The 15016-nt window shown below is 33.3% G+C and overlaps 1 protein-coding gene across 1 annotated transcript; it reads left to right on the top strand.

Moving 5' to 3' along the window:
* Positions 1–199: 199 nt before the first annotated feature.
* On the top strand, positions 200–15013 carry LOC148601870 (45 kDa calcium-binding protein-like). Its single transcript, XM_088555434.1, has 6 exons — positions 200–690; positions 7866–8002; positions 8510–8629; positions 10526–10684; positions 11597–11772; positions 12565–15013. The coding sequence occupies exons 1-6, from the start codon at positions 425–427 to the stop codon at positions 12739–12741; spliced, it is 1035 nt and encodes a 344-aa protein (XP_088411560.1). The 5' UTR covers positions 200–424; the 3' UTR covers positions 12742–15013.
* Positions 15014–15016: the final 3 nt, after the last annotated feature.

Here is a 15016-nt window from a genome sequence, read left to right as displayed (position 1 = left end):
GAATGAATATATCTAACGTCATAATTGCAAAATAATCCATTAAGAAATGATTATTGCATTTGTATGTGAATGATTTTATTGAAACGAATAATTAATTTCTAGACTTATCATTTAATTTGATATAATATCTTGAATTCAAGAAAAAAATGATTTGAAATGCTGCCATACAACGGAGCAAATTGCGGACGGATTGTAAATCGGTTTAATGTGTACTACGTAATCAAAAAGACGTACGACAGATGTCGCTGCTGTCGTTTTGGGAACACAAGAATCTTCTGCAGCCACATCTCATAGAAACAACAGCTTTAACATCGCTTTTGGACACACTCTACTCATCCGAAGCAAAACCCATTTTTTAGAATCTGCTTTGCCCTAAATATCTCATTTGATTTATTAGACTTTTCATTTTCCCCAGAAGAGTAAAATGAGACCAGACTACAATGTGTGCACCATTATTTTTTCTACTTTTTTTTCTTTCATTTATTGTCGCCCAAAACCCAATTCAGATTCAGTGCAGGTATTACCACTGGACAAACTACAGCCACCTGATCATCTTGAGGGAGTGCGTTTTGAACAAGACGGTATGCTGAACAAGGATTTTCACAAAGAATCGTTTCTTGGACATCATGAGGAAATAGATGATGAACCTGAAAAGATTGCTGATTCAAAACTAAAGGAGATATTTTATAAGTTAGTTTACACTTCTTTTCAAGTATAAAGTATGTTCATTTGAAGTTTGAACACAAAAGAGAATGCCCTAACCCAATTATTAAATTTAATCAAACTTCTTTTTTTTTGACAATATTGTCACCCTATTTTGTGAACAAACAAAAATATATTTCTGGCATGGTGTGTAGTGAACTTAGACGTTTCCCTAGACCAATTTAGTATAGTGCTTCACCATGCCTTCATCTTCAAGCACCATACTGTCATCATTAATTTTACAATGTGCCCTAGGAATCACAATACATTTAATCATCTTAATAATTACAGCTCTCAGTTTTTAGTGGTCTCCAAGTTGCTAATTTGCTTTTGTTACTTTGTATGTATGATTTTAGTTACTTCATTTTCTTTGTTGTGTATGTCTGTTTTCTATGTCTAGTCTTTGTCCCTGGATTACATTATTTTGATTACCGCTATAACCTTGGTTCCCTTACTTATTCTTAGTTCAATTTTCTACTTTGGGTCTCATTTTTATGTGAAAAAAAATGTGTTGTCATCTTTGTTGTCCATAGACACTTTGTTTTCATGTGATAACTTGAATATTATTAAGTTGATATTTATTAAATTTAACCATGCGGTTCTAAACAATGATTCAGCCATTAAAATTTTTGTCTAAACAGATTGTTCAGTTGGCAGTTATCTTACCATTTGTCTGGTATTGATTTTCATATCGTCTAGAATTCATCTATCCAATTTGTTTTATTCTTTAGTTTCTCATGAATTTTTTTTCTTCAGATACACGTATATTACCATTTTTGTCAATGATATTATACATGTATATAAAAATTATTTCTTTTTATCCATTTGCAATAAAGATACACTTGTTTTTGTTTTTTGTTCTATTTCCCCAATGCCATAATAATTGGTGTCAATAAAGGATTTAGATGCATATCACTTCCTTCATTTATTTTTATCCAAGATATGATTATTTCCTGGTAAAATAATGGAATCCACTCAATATTTATATTTTTAATATCTCTAATGTCTGCTTTGAATATAAGAAGGTCAACATCTTTTCCAGAAATATTTATTTATTAGGTGTTAATACCTGTGATGAAAGGAAGTAGAATTCAAAATCTATTATTTTTAGTCAACTTTTTTCATGCTCGCCAATACATATAAGTGTTGTTCTTATAATCTTATTTGGTTTGTTGTTCCACACAAATTTATAATAACATGAAGAAATTTCTTTTAGATATTTTCCTGGAATAACACTACAGCTTCCAATATATGTAAATTGTAGTAAAATTATATATAAATGTAATGATTTATTGATCAATATTCATACTTTCATTGTTAGATTATGTTTTTCCCAAGGCTTTATTAGTTGTTTCATTTTATTTATCTTATTTTCCCAGTTTAGTATTTCACATACTTTCATATTGTAGCCAAAGTATACACCTAATGCTATAATGAGCCCTTTTTATACCATTTTATTTACCCAATATAATAAATCTGCAGAGGTGTAAAGTTTACCTTTCTAAATTCCTTGTGTTTTGTTTCTATTAAGAACAAGACCAGAAAATGAAGCAAAGACTTTCAATTTTTTTCATTGCAATATTAATGTCTTTATTTTTGCTAAGGAAGAAGGTAATATCATTTGCTAACTGAGAAATCTTTATAGTGTGATTAGTAGTAACTAATTTTACTTGTATGTCTTTAATGTCTGTGTTTGATCTTAATCTTAGAGCCATAATATCTACTGATATAATGAACAAAAGATCAGATAACAGACAACCTTGTCTAATTCTCCTACAATTGTAAAAAAATTCAAATATGTCCATTGTTGTTAATACTTGTGTGTATATTGCAATACAAAGTTTTGACCGTCATTATAAAGGAATTTTCAAAACTAAAGTGATTTAGAGTATTAAACATAAAATTCCATTCCAGCGATTCAAATGCTTTAGCAAAATCTACTTTCAGTTTTGTAGTACAGTACATGTATAATATGTTTACAACACATACATGTAAGGTACTCTATCATAAGTATTAAAAAAATCACTGCCTTGAATGAACCAATGGAATTTAAAAAAATTAATGAATTTATAAAGTTGTGCTTTATTATGTCTAAACCAGTTTTTGTTTCCACTATAAACTTTAAGTCCCTATGCTTAAGTGTCAAAAACTAATATCTTTCTGTTTACTCTTGCTCCAAGTGATCAGTGTTTAACATGCTGTGGTTATATCATGCTGCACTCCATGAAGCTACTATTATACTCCCACATGCAAAGTTGGGATTTATAGTGATAGGGGTGTCCGTCCATTCGTCCTTCTTTCAATTACACAAGGGGACCCATCTCTTATCCTTCTACACCATTGGATGGAATTAAATGAACTTTTCACTGAATCATTATTACATGTTCCCATTGAGCACCTCCTATTTTAGATTTTGATTCCAACCAGTTTGTGGGTTTCATGTAGCAAAACATAAATTTTGCCTTTAGCGAAAATGGTGACATGGAGGGACCCATTTCTTATCTGTTACTCCTCCTACACTACTGAATGGAATTACATTTGTAACTGAAACTTTCACAGAATCTTTATTACATGTTCCCATTGTGCACTTTCTAATTTAAACTTTGATCTGAATCAATATGGAAGTTTCACATATGATGGTAAAACCCACATTATAAAGGAATTTTCAGAACATGGACTTTGTCATTTCTGAATATGGGGACATGAAGGGGGACCTATCTCTTATCCACGCTCCATAAGTTGGAATTATAACTTTAAAGTTCTTATGGATGCCGTGGAGGACTACTCGAGAAAATGGATAAAACGAGAACAAGAAGACATTGATTCTCTGTCAGAGTGGTTAAAGGCTGTGAGGTCTTTTATTTTGAAACGAATGAAAGTTTTAAGTAGGTCAATGAGTGCGAATGCTACATCAGTTTTCAAAGACCCCGATGTAGCAAAAACATTGTCTACTATACATGACAAATATGTTGTCATACCAGCAGACAAAGCCCAAAACAACATTGTTTTTGTCTGCAAAACGTTTTACATCCAATATTTATTATCAGAGGTAGCCATAGAAAATAATAGTACTGCTGCCACACTCTCCATAGAAGAAATTGTGGAAAACGATAAATCTGTGCTATCCTCTTTTCGTCCCTCTACCAAGGACGATGACTGTGATTTACCGTCTATGTACTTGATTCCTAAACTCCACAAGAATCCATACAAACAACGTTACATAGCTGGATCTGCAAAATGTACCAACAAACCTCTTTCAAAACTTTTAACTTCTATACTCACAGCTCTCAAAGAGGGTTTGTAGTCCTACCACAACACTTGTTACTCCCACAGTGGTATTAATTCAATGTGGATCCTGAAAAATTCAAAAGATCTTTTGGAGACAATCAGTTCAAGACTATTATCAGAATATAATAGCATTGAAGCCTATGATTATTCAACACTGTACACTTCTATTCCACAAAAAATCCCGACTTAAGAACATTATACATCGTTATTTTTCCAAAAAAGATGGTACACCTAGATACAAATATATAGTTTTTAGTAGAGATTCCTCATACTTTGTAAGAAATAATTTCGAATCATCTTCCAAATATACAGAAGAAGATGTTTACAAAATGCTGGAATTTTTAATCGACAACCTATTTGTCCAGTGTGGTGGACATGTTTTTCATCAAACAGTCGGCATTCCAATGGGAACAAATTGTGCTCCTCTACTTGCTGACCTATTCCTTCACTCTTATGAGGCTGACTTTATAGATGATCTGATCCGAAAGAAAGAGTATTGTTTAGCTAGATCCTGTAATCTCAGTTTCCTCTATATAGATGACGTATTATCTTTAAACAATCCTAATTTTGGGATAAAGGATACTACAGACACTGTGAAGTCATCCTCATATCTTGACCTACACTTAGAAATTGATGATAAAGGAAAACTATTGACCAAACTTTACGACAAACGTGATAACTTTTCATTCAAATTGTCAACTTTCCTTTCATCTGTGGCAACATCCCCTCAGCACCTGCATATGGAGTGTTGATATCACAACTCATACGTTATGCCAAAGCTTGCCTAGACTACACAGACATTTTGTATCGTACTAGAATTCTAACAAATAGGCTTCTGGTGCAGGGTTATGTTGCTACAAGATTAAAGTCATCACTACAAAAGTTTTATGGACGTCATCATGAACTCGTGGATCGCTACGGTGTATCCATCTGCACCATAAAAACTGATTTATTCAACGTGTCATAATTTTCCTTTCCTCTTTCGTCTAGGGGGATGTTTCTAGAACAACAGAGGATGCTTACCCTACCGATGTACCTGGTCCCTGCTCCCAGTTTTTAGTGGAGTCTGAGTTGCTCATTTGCTTTTGTTACTTCTTGTCATTTGCCATTACACTTGAATGCCAGTCTCCTCAACAAATCAGGCCGTCTTCTGTAGGTCTTCCACAGGTTCATACAGTTTCTCTGTAATGGGGATTGGTTTATCCCATATCTTCTCTCTCTGTGCCTGGTGTTACTTGCACGTCTGCAGAAAGTATTCTGTATTCTGCTCTGCTTCTCCATAGGGACATATAGATGATGGTATGACCTTCAAAACTTTGTACAGATGTTGGTTGAGTTTGATATGTCCTGTCCTGAGCCTGAATATTGTAGGTTGCTCAAATATTTTTAGTTGATGGTAGCTATCTTCCTCGTTTGTCTACCCCGGACTTGACTTTTTATGAGCAACTAGGCGGGTGTTCCTAGAAAAGCAGAGGACGTTTACCCTACCAGTGCACCTGTTCCATGCTCCCAGTTTTTAGTGGAGTCCGAGTTGCTCATTTACTTTTGTTACTTTGTATGTATGATTTTAGTTACTTTATGTTCTTTGGGGAGTCTTGTGCAGAGACTAGATGATGGTCCTCATCTCTGTGTAGCAGACAGGATTTTCATCTTGCTGTTGTTGAGAGCCTTCCTTTGCTAGCTTATCTGCTTTTTTATTTCCATTGATTCCACAATGTGAAAGTATCCACTGTAGTCTGTATGGCAGTTTTAAGGCTCTTGATGGAATGAATAGCTCTTTCAAGTTGTGGTTGTTTGTTGTTGGTCAGTGCTTGTATGACGGAGAGGGCATCTGTTAGGAATACTACTTGCATATTTTCTGCGGTTTCCTTGATATAATTTGCCGCATGGATGAGTGCTTCTTCTTCAGCCTTATAGTTGGAGCAATGTAATCCTGTTGGTATTGCCATTGACTGATGTACTCAATTTGGGTATTCTATGTAGATACCGGTCCCTCCTTTTGTTGTCACATTTGTGGCTGAACCGTCTGTGTAAACTCTTGCCCATAATTCTGATGGATACTCTTCTTCCAGCATGCTCATTGTTATGGTTTTTCTGACGATTGATTGTTCATCTTTGGCACTGAGTAACAGTACTGTTGTCTGAATGGTTACATTGTCCTCCTTCTCTGCACATTGATTGTCATTCATTTCAAAATCTATAGGTTTGGCATGCTTAGGTAGATGTTCTTGGTGTTTTCTTTGTAATGCTCTTGTTTCTAGAGTGAAGCTGGATCTTTTGAGTCTGCCTGAGGATAGTTGTTTCAGTCTCTCATTCATTGGGTGGTTTTGTAAGCATTGATATTTGGTGGCCTGTATCATAGCTTTACATTCTCTTCTCTTACTTAATGGTTGTATGTTCGTAGACAGATTTCAAAACTTTCTCATTAGCACCCCAGTTTGTACTGGGTAGTTTTCTCATGATGTTTAGTTTTCATCTGGCTTTGGCTTCTGCTGTCATTATATGCTGTTTCCATGTCTTTTATCGTAGGTTACACCAAGGTATGTTTGCTGATCTTCCATTGTGATATGGATGTCATCCCTGGTCAGTTTGACAGATTGGGTTTTAGGTGAGAGTGTAAAGAGGGTTGCTGTTGTTTTCTCTCTATTGATGGTAACACAACACTCATTGGCCCATTTGACTACCATATCTAATGCTGTTTGTATACTGTACCTTGCAGTGGTTGCATACTCTTCAGAGCAACAGAGGACAAGATCATCTGCGTAGAGTGCTGATTGTACACCATTTGGTAGCTCTGGAAGTAGGTCATTCATGTTAAGTATGAAGAGAGTTGGTGGCAATACTCTTCCCTGTGGTACACCCTGTTTTAGAAGTATTTAGTTTTGGCCATGCTTCCCATATACGAGTACTCTTGCCCTTCTATTGTACAGATATGAGTTTGTCCATTTGTACATTCTTCCACTTACTCCAAATCTAAGAAGTTTCACAAGAAGGCCATCTTTCCAAACTTTGTCAAATGCTCTCTAAAGATCTACAAAGACAGCTAGCGTTACTGTCTTTGATTGAAATGCATCCTCGACTACTTGAGAAAGATGTGTTGTCTGATTTTCTGTGCTCTTGTACTGTCTAAAACCAGCTTGTTCATGACCAAGAATGTTCTCCGATTTCAAGTATGTCTGCTTGTTGATTATAAGCTCCATTGATTTGCAGCAACTGCTTGTTAGGCTAATTGGGCAGTAGCTTGAGGCTTTCTACTTGTTCTTTCCCCTCTTCAGTATTGGCATCAATATGGCTTCTTTCCGACATTGAGGGACTTGACCTTGTCTCCAGCTCAGGTTGAGAATCTCTGGCAAAGTTGTTAATGCTAAGGTGTTGAAGCATTTCATTGGTGATGTTATCTGGACCTGGTGCCTTTTTCATTTTCATTTTTCTGATGGCTGCCTTCATCTCAGACATGGTGATATCTCTCTGCATAAGTTATGTGTTGGCACCTTCGGTCTTTCTCTCATTTCAGTTCTTAATTCCTTTTTCTGTGATGGTGGTATATCAGTGTTGCTTTCTTTCTCATAGCCTTTAGCAAATTCATTTGCTGCTGTTTTCCTTATGGTTGTTTCTCCTTCAACTTCTAAGCGTGATCTTTTCACCTTTGCTTCCCTCATCATTCAGTGCTTTTGTTCCAAATCTTTTTTTGTATCTTTTTTCCATATCCGTAGATGATGTTTTTTCTCTCCACCCTTTCCTTTGACATTCAATTTTTGTTCTTAGATGTTTGGCCTTGCACTTTTGGAGTTTGATATTATATTCCTGACTGGGATTCAGTCCAAATTGCATCTTGGCAGTTTTTCTAGTTAATTATTGCATTTCCATATTGACAGGGTGGACACTGATAAAGATGGTCAAATGAACCTTGCAGAGATGGAAACATGGATTCTAGCTAAGGTACAGCAACATTTTGATGAAGCCAAGGAGGAAAATGCTCACATATTTGAACACATGGATCCTGATAAGGATGGTAATGCCATTGTTTTAAAGTATTGTCACTTTGTATTTAGGTTATACGCTGGTGCATTTCACAATATCATTTCTTTTTTCTTAATTGATGCCTTTATTGGCCTGTAAAGGATATATGGCAGCCACTGTACCAATAATTTTTTATAGTTCTGGCATGGCACATGCTGTACCTGAAATTAACACTGGAAAATAAAAGAAAAAAGTTTTTTCATACTGACTTTCCTTTTAGCCAGCTGACTCATTCCAAAACAAACTTTGGTACTTGACTGTTTTTTTTTTTTTTTCTATACATTGTACATGAATATATAGATATTTTTCAAGAACAAGATACATGTATTTATTTTAAACATGAAATAAAACAGTGAAGTCCAATTTTGCCAACATTAAAATTAGGTTTTAAACATAGCATGAGGAGTTAAAAAGAGGAAACAAATACATTAATAAATTAAATGTCTATTTAAATGATTTTTAAGTCAAATCCATGATTTGTTGTTTTGTACATTCACAGGATTGGTAGATTGGAAGGAATACTATAGGCATTTCCTTCTTGCGAAAAAATATGATGTTGGTGAGATAGATGATTTTATGAAGGACTATGGAGAAAATTCAATAGAGTTAAAAGAGAAAGGTATGGAAGTGTCAGATGGTTGTACATGTTTATCTAATTTTTAACTTTCCCAAATTTCCAAGAAAAAATTAAAGTTTAAGATGGCTAGTAGCCAATCTTGGTAATATGAGGTATGTGAAACTTGAAGCACTTCTGAAAGAAACTTAAGTTCATACCTCTATCACGTAATGAAATTGAATTCTTGTGCCTGAAAAATACATTTTCTGTCCTGTAATCTTGCAAAATCTTTTATGGTATATTGTATCCGATTTTCGTTTTTTACTATTTTTGACTTCTCTGCCATTTAGCTTCCTTTGATAGCATATTAGAATTTGATCTTACATGTAGGTGCCTTCACACATTTTATCATTTCTACAGCCTTCCATACCTGTTCACCTTTGGAAAAGTTCATGTGGGAGGTTCCCCTCCATTGACATCGTCTCATGGTGAAGATTTTTACATAAAAGCAAATTTTTTATATTCATGTTCAATTATTTAGTATCAGTATTATTCAAAGATAATAGTGATGTTAGCCATACACCTCCCATAAATCTTACATACATGTGGGAGATTCTAAATTTTTCTTTGATATTGTAAGTCTCCCCCTAATGTGAGAGGGTTAACAGGTATGAACTTCAAAGTGGGTGGCCCATATTATGAAAGTGTGACCTTGTTATAGTTTGCCTTTGGTTCAATACCTGCTAAATCCCACATTCTAGTAATTTCTTGAGGTCTATTTTGCATTATAGTTTTGCTGGTCAAAATAATTCAGTGGCGTAGCACCATTAAAGCAGTGTAAGCATGTGCTTACAAATTATTTTGACAACTTTTTAGTTTTTCACAACCTTGGCTTTACATTTATATTATTTTGCTTTTAACAATCACATCTGGAATCAATATTGATCTCTATTAAACATTCGATCATTTAAATGTAACTGTGGTGTATAAGTTCTATAGGTTCCAGATCGAGTTCTATTCAAGATTAGTTCAATTAAACAAGCGTCTGCGTGTTGATCTTGAAGTTCATAAACCTAAAAGGACGCCGTTTACGTTGACGTGACAAATATGCGTCTAGGTAAACATGCTTTAATCGACGACTCAAAATTCAAACATTATCATCTTCAAGTTATTGTTACATGTAAACACCAGAACATACTTTAAGCAAATAACAAAATAAATTATCATAATACCAATATCAAAACAGCAAAAAACTGCTTCCACAGATATAAATAAACAAGGGTTTATAGAACCTCAAGTTTTGTCAGAGCCAGATATGTTTGCTCGTCCTGCTCAATGTAGCACTGAATGTGTTTGACAATATGCTAGGGCCTAAATCATTACAACCACAAAACTTTATTGCATCATACAAGGGGAAGGTTGACGACAAACAAAAGTTCTTTCTACTGAAAAAATAAATGGGTTGTTCCCGATTCGTTTGCATTTCCTCTTGCAGAAATTCAGGGAGTGAAAAGGAGTTTTAATCCAACATGGCTTGATAAACATTCTTGGTTAAGATATTCTGAGTCAGAAAATGCAGTGTATTGGGTTTTATTCAATAGTTCTGATAATGCTTTTGTAAGGACCCCTGTAAATCATTGGGCAAATTTTTAACAGGTTATACTCAACAATATGGTTGCAGCAGTTTATACTTAAAATCCATAGAGCCGTTTATAAAAACTGTAAACTGGTTCAAACTTCGTTATTGAGAACATGTATAACCTGTTCAAAAGTTATAAACATTTCTTATAAATTTAATTTATAATGAATAACAGTCCAAATATAATTGAAAAATTTTTCTTAATCGAGACATTATTTTGTTTGTGATAATTTGAATCAGAGAGATTTTGGCACAGACTATTGCAACTTTACTGTTTTGTTTTATTTTATTATATGTTCTATTTCTCTTAATTCTTAAAGACCGAGACCAGCTTGTAAGATATAAATTCAAGTGGACAGATGTAGAAGGAATGCCAGTGGACAACAAACTGAACAAAGAAGAATTTCTAGCCTTTCGTCATCCAGAATCTAGTGCACTGGCTTTAAACAAAATGGTAGAGACAATATTGAATTCTCTAGGTAAGTCTGAATTTTCATTATGTTTTTTTTTATATGTTTCAGGGTATAGTGAGATGTCAGAACAGTAATCATTCAGTGGACATTTTTTGTGGCGTGCTAATTTTGGTGTATAAGTAAATAAGCGGCCTGTCTGAAAACACCACACTGAATTCCACTTTTTTTTCCTTCACCTTTTGCCTCAAAATTGCCAACTTTTACACTGCTTAAATAACTTATCATAAGGTATATTTGTCATTTCAGCAGCCATTTGAAGGCAGACTCCAGTTAAGAAAAATTCCTCACCATTAAATTGAAGGCTAACAAATGGCCTTTTGCTTTTTTTTCCCACAATTTGGAAGGCCTATTGTCATATGGACATCATATAATTTACACTTTCTCTTCTACATCACAAGAAGAAATGTTTTATATATGTTAGTACAATGATGAAACCAATAAAAGATATGACGGAAATGACTTACATTTTGAAGAAAAGAAAAACAATATTGAAAATATGTGATTATCAGTCATGTCAGTTGTCTTCTGAAAAAAAAATATACTGATGTCTGAAATGTGGACCTTGGAAGTATAGATATTTGTAGGACTGAACCAATATTTACCCTTCTTAAAAACATTTTAAAGGATAGTTTCCAGATTTGTTTACTAGACATTTGGTCAGATGCACAAGCTTCACTAAACTTGCTGACAACATTTTCGTCATTTTGACTAACAGACATGGTATACTTGAGCATAAAAATATAACTTTCCTTCAAATACAACAGAAATTAACATGCAAAAATCAAAAAAATAACTTTCACTGGGATACATTTTACATGCTAAACGAATGAAAATGTGTATTATAGAGTCATGGTTGTTTAAATGAAGTTCAGTCCTTAATTATGTTTGTACAGTTGAAATTTATACAATGCATTCCAGATGGCAATAATGACGGTAACTTGACTGTTGAAGAGTTTGTTGCCTTACCTCCGGGGGATGTTGAAGATCCTGAGCAACTGAAAATGGATAAAAAATGGCAGGAGGAGAGAAGGAGAGAATTTAAATACACTATTGATAGAAATAGAGATGGAATTGCTACACGGAAAGAAGTGGAGGTGTTTATAGTATTAGACTTTAGAGTGTTTATATAACCCCTAAAAGTAGGGATTGTATGATTTTATAATAATATTATTGGTGGCATTACCAATTAAAACACAAAGTGAATGGTACTTGCATCCAAAGGAAGTCAAGATATATTTTCAGTGGTTATTACCCAAACAATTATTAAAGAAATAAAAGGGGAAATGGGCCAAAAAATAAGTATTTTATATCAGACATGATATCATATTTTTTCGCCATATGATTACTTCTGACTTTCCAATTTCTGCTTTTCTGTTGGCTTTTGAAGATCATGCCTGTTTAATACAACTTAAGTATACATGTAAATTGCCTATTTCTTGACCAGTTTTTTTTTAGGTTAGTTTTAAGGTTTCAAAGATGTGTTTACTCTTATTAAAGAAATCTGTCTGAATTGAACCCTAAATAGGCAGAAAATCATCTACACCAAACATGTTTTAAAACCCTTCGTTGCAGTTAAAATGTATTTTGAACCTTGATAAACCATACACCTGTGTATATCAAGCCAAAGGCATTTTGTTTAGACAGGTTTTACTGTGTATACCTATATCTTGTCCCATTAAGACCCAAAAAGTTGCGAAGCATATTTCTGGATTATCTTAATTCCTATTTAATGGATTGATTTCAAAATAGGTATGTGGCTTTATATAGATGGGGCATATATTGTTAGCGGTTTTAGTTACTGATGGAATCAAATCCATGTACAAGTTTGGGTATGTCTAGCAAGACAATACATTCAACTTCATGTTGTGCAACAATTTATATTTTAGGCATATGTTGATCCCAGAAATCCAGATCAGATTAGAGCAGAGGCAGCAAACCTTTTAGAAATGTTAGATGATGATAAAGACAGTAAAGTGTCATTAAAAGAAATGTTTCTTCATAAGGATGTGTTCATAGACAGTAAAGTTGTCAATGTAAAGAGGAGTCTTCATGATGAGTTTTAGAGGACAATATTTCTCATGTTTTCAGCATTCTGTGATATACTATGGCTCTGGTGGACTTAACCAATTCTGCTATTTTACAGTGCACACACTTTTGTTAAAACACATGCATTTGTATATTTAGGTCAATGAAAATTATACATCTGATTCTTGCTAACCTGCCTACCCTAAACATTTTATGGTCATTTTGGCACCAATTATGTCTGGGTTGTTTCTCCATTAATTTGATGTAAAATGTTGTTGGACCAAAAATGATATATCTACCTACTTACCATATTGTATTCTTGCTGGTAGCAGGACACTTGACTATTTTTTGCTGTAATCTTTTTGTTGTGCTATGAGTAAAAAAAACTCTGACCAGTGACTTAATTTGTATGGTTAGATAAGGCCACATCAAGTTAATTTGTAGATTCTAGTCCACCAGGAACTAAAAAAAAATGGGGCAGGTGGGGGGATTTTATTTTTTATTTCTTATTTTTCTATGTTTTTGTAAAATTTTATTCCTGCTGACAAATTTGTTAAAGAAATCCTGGAAATGTGTACTTTGTGCCATACCAAGGCTTTATTTCTTTGATTCCCCTTATAATTCAACTGACAATGAAAACCCTCCAGAGATCTGCCAAAAAACTATCAAGATATTCTGTAAACAGCTTTACTTGTTTTTTTTTTAATCGGAAGTCGATAGTATTGTATATAAGTAGAGTTGTGACAGATACGGACATAAATGAATTACTGAAATTTGAACCACAGTAAAAAAATAATAATAAATTGGGGCCGGCACTTTTGAGTTATAATTTTATCTATGCAATTGTGCTCAAAATTGTTATATATGCTATTCATTTTTATATATTGGTATATTGTGAATGTACTTCATATGTTTTTAACATGTAAAGCACTTAGAGTAATGATATAAGTAGATGATGTGCTATACAAATATTGTGTAATAATAATAATAATAATAATGAGAATCTACATATTAACTTGATGTGACCTAATATTGCTTTCACGTAGAAAAAAAAATTAAAAATTTTATTTAACCAAGTGCCTATAGATATTGGAAATGGTGAAGTCCACTTGAGCAGTTCTTTGGGTCAAGATGAAGAAAGGAAGTTGATAAATATGCAGTTACCATAGTAAAAATGTTTTCAGATTTGTTTGAAGAAGTTTACAGAATCCATTAATTAATGAGTCTTAGAGAAAATGCTAATTTTTGTCAGCTCTGAAGTACAGCAAGGAACGAACAATAGCTAATGTTTATGTCAAGTTGGTGGGAGATTTTTGGTAAAAATTACCATATTTTTCGTGAAAAATATTAAATAATTTAATTTTTACATAAAAAAATTTGCTTTTATGTAAAAATCTCCCACATGAGACAGTGTCAGTTGGGGAGAATCTCCCGCATGAACTGTTTAATAGATTGGCAGTTATGAAAATATACTTATACTACAATATGAACTTACTGTTTTTATAGTAAAACACTCTCAGAAAATTTATGGTTAGACAATTTAGGCCATCTAAAGTTAATTTCATGGTTTTGCAGACATTTATTTGTATGAAAACTTATTTGGGAAAGAGGCTTTTGTGTTGAGCTTTTTAATACGCAGAAAAATTGACAAAAAATGCTTTTTATTTTGTTTATAGCTAGAAAAAATTATGAGGGAGATGATTCTTTGTTTTTATTTTATTGAAATGGCAATTTATTTCAGTAAGTAGACACCTTAAAAGGTGAGGAGGAAGGTCTAGTAAACCAAGAAATTTTCTGACTTTGGCTTCGATAAAAAAGATGTCAGTACTTTTTATCACTCTTCTTCAACTTGACCCTGTGGTTTTCGATCTTTATCAATTATGTGTTTTATAAAAATCTCAAATTGAGATATTCCTCAAATCCTCAATTTCTAGTGATTTGATTGGTTAAAATTAAGTTGAGGAAGGGTTTGAGAAAAATCTCAGTAGGGAATCTCAATTGAGAATTTCTTCTCAAATCTTGATTGTTAAGTAATAATTTGAGGGAAAATCTGATTAGAGATTTTTCTATGAAACCTGATCCTGTACCGTTTTCTCATGGTATATTAACATTAGAGTTCATATGTATTAATATTTATATGATTTCATTTTGTTATTCTTTTGTGGGTGTTGCTTTATGTTGATTGTAAATTGACACTTTCAAAAATCAGAAAATGAAGAGTATGATATTGTGTAATAAATTGATTTGAGATAAATAGTGTATTCTGATTGGTTAAAATGATTTTGTTATATCTCAATGGACAACAAAAAATAT

This window comes from Perna viridis, chromosome 12, assembly GCF_037379345.1.
Source record: "Perna viridis isolate PV_CMFRI_1.1 ecotype Kerala chromosome 12, ASM3737934v1, whole genome shotgun sequence".
In the NCBI taxonomy this organism is placed as follows: Eukaryota; Metazoa; Mollusca; class Bivalvia; order Mytilida; family Mytilidae; genus Perna; species Perna viridis.
The sequence above is the reverse complement of the archived record's forward strand: the minus strand, read 5'-3'. Positions and strand labels throughout refer to the sequence as shown.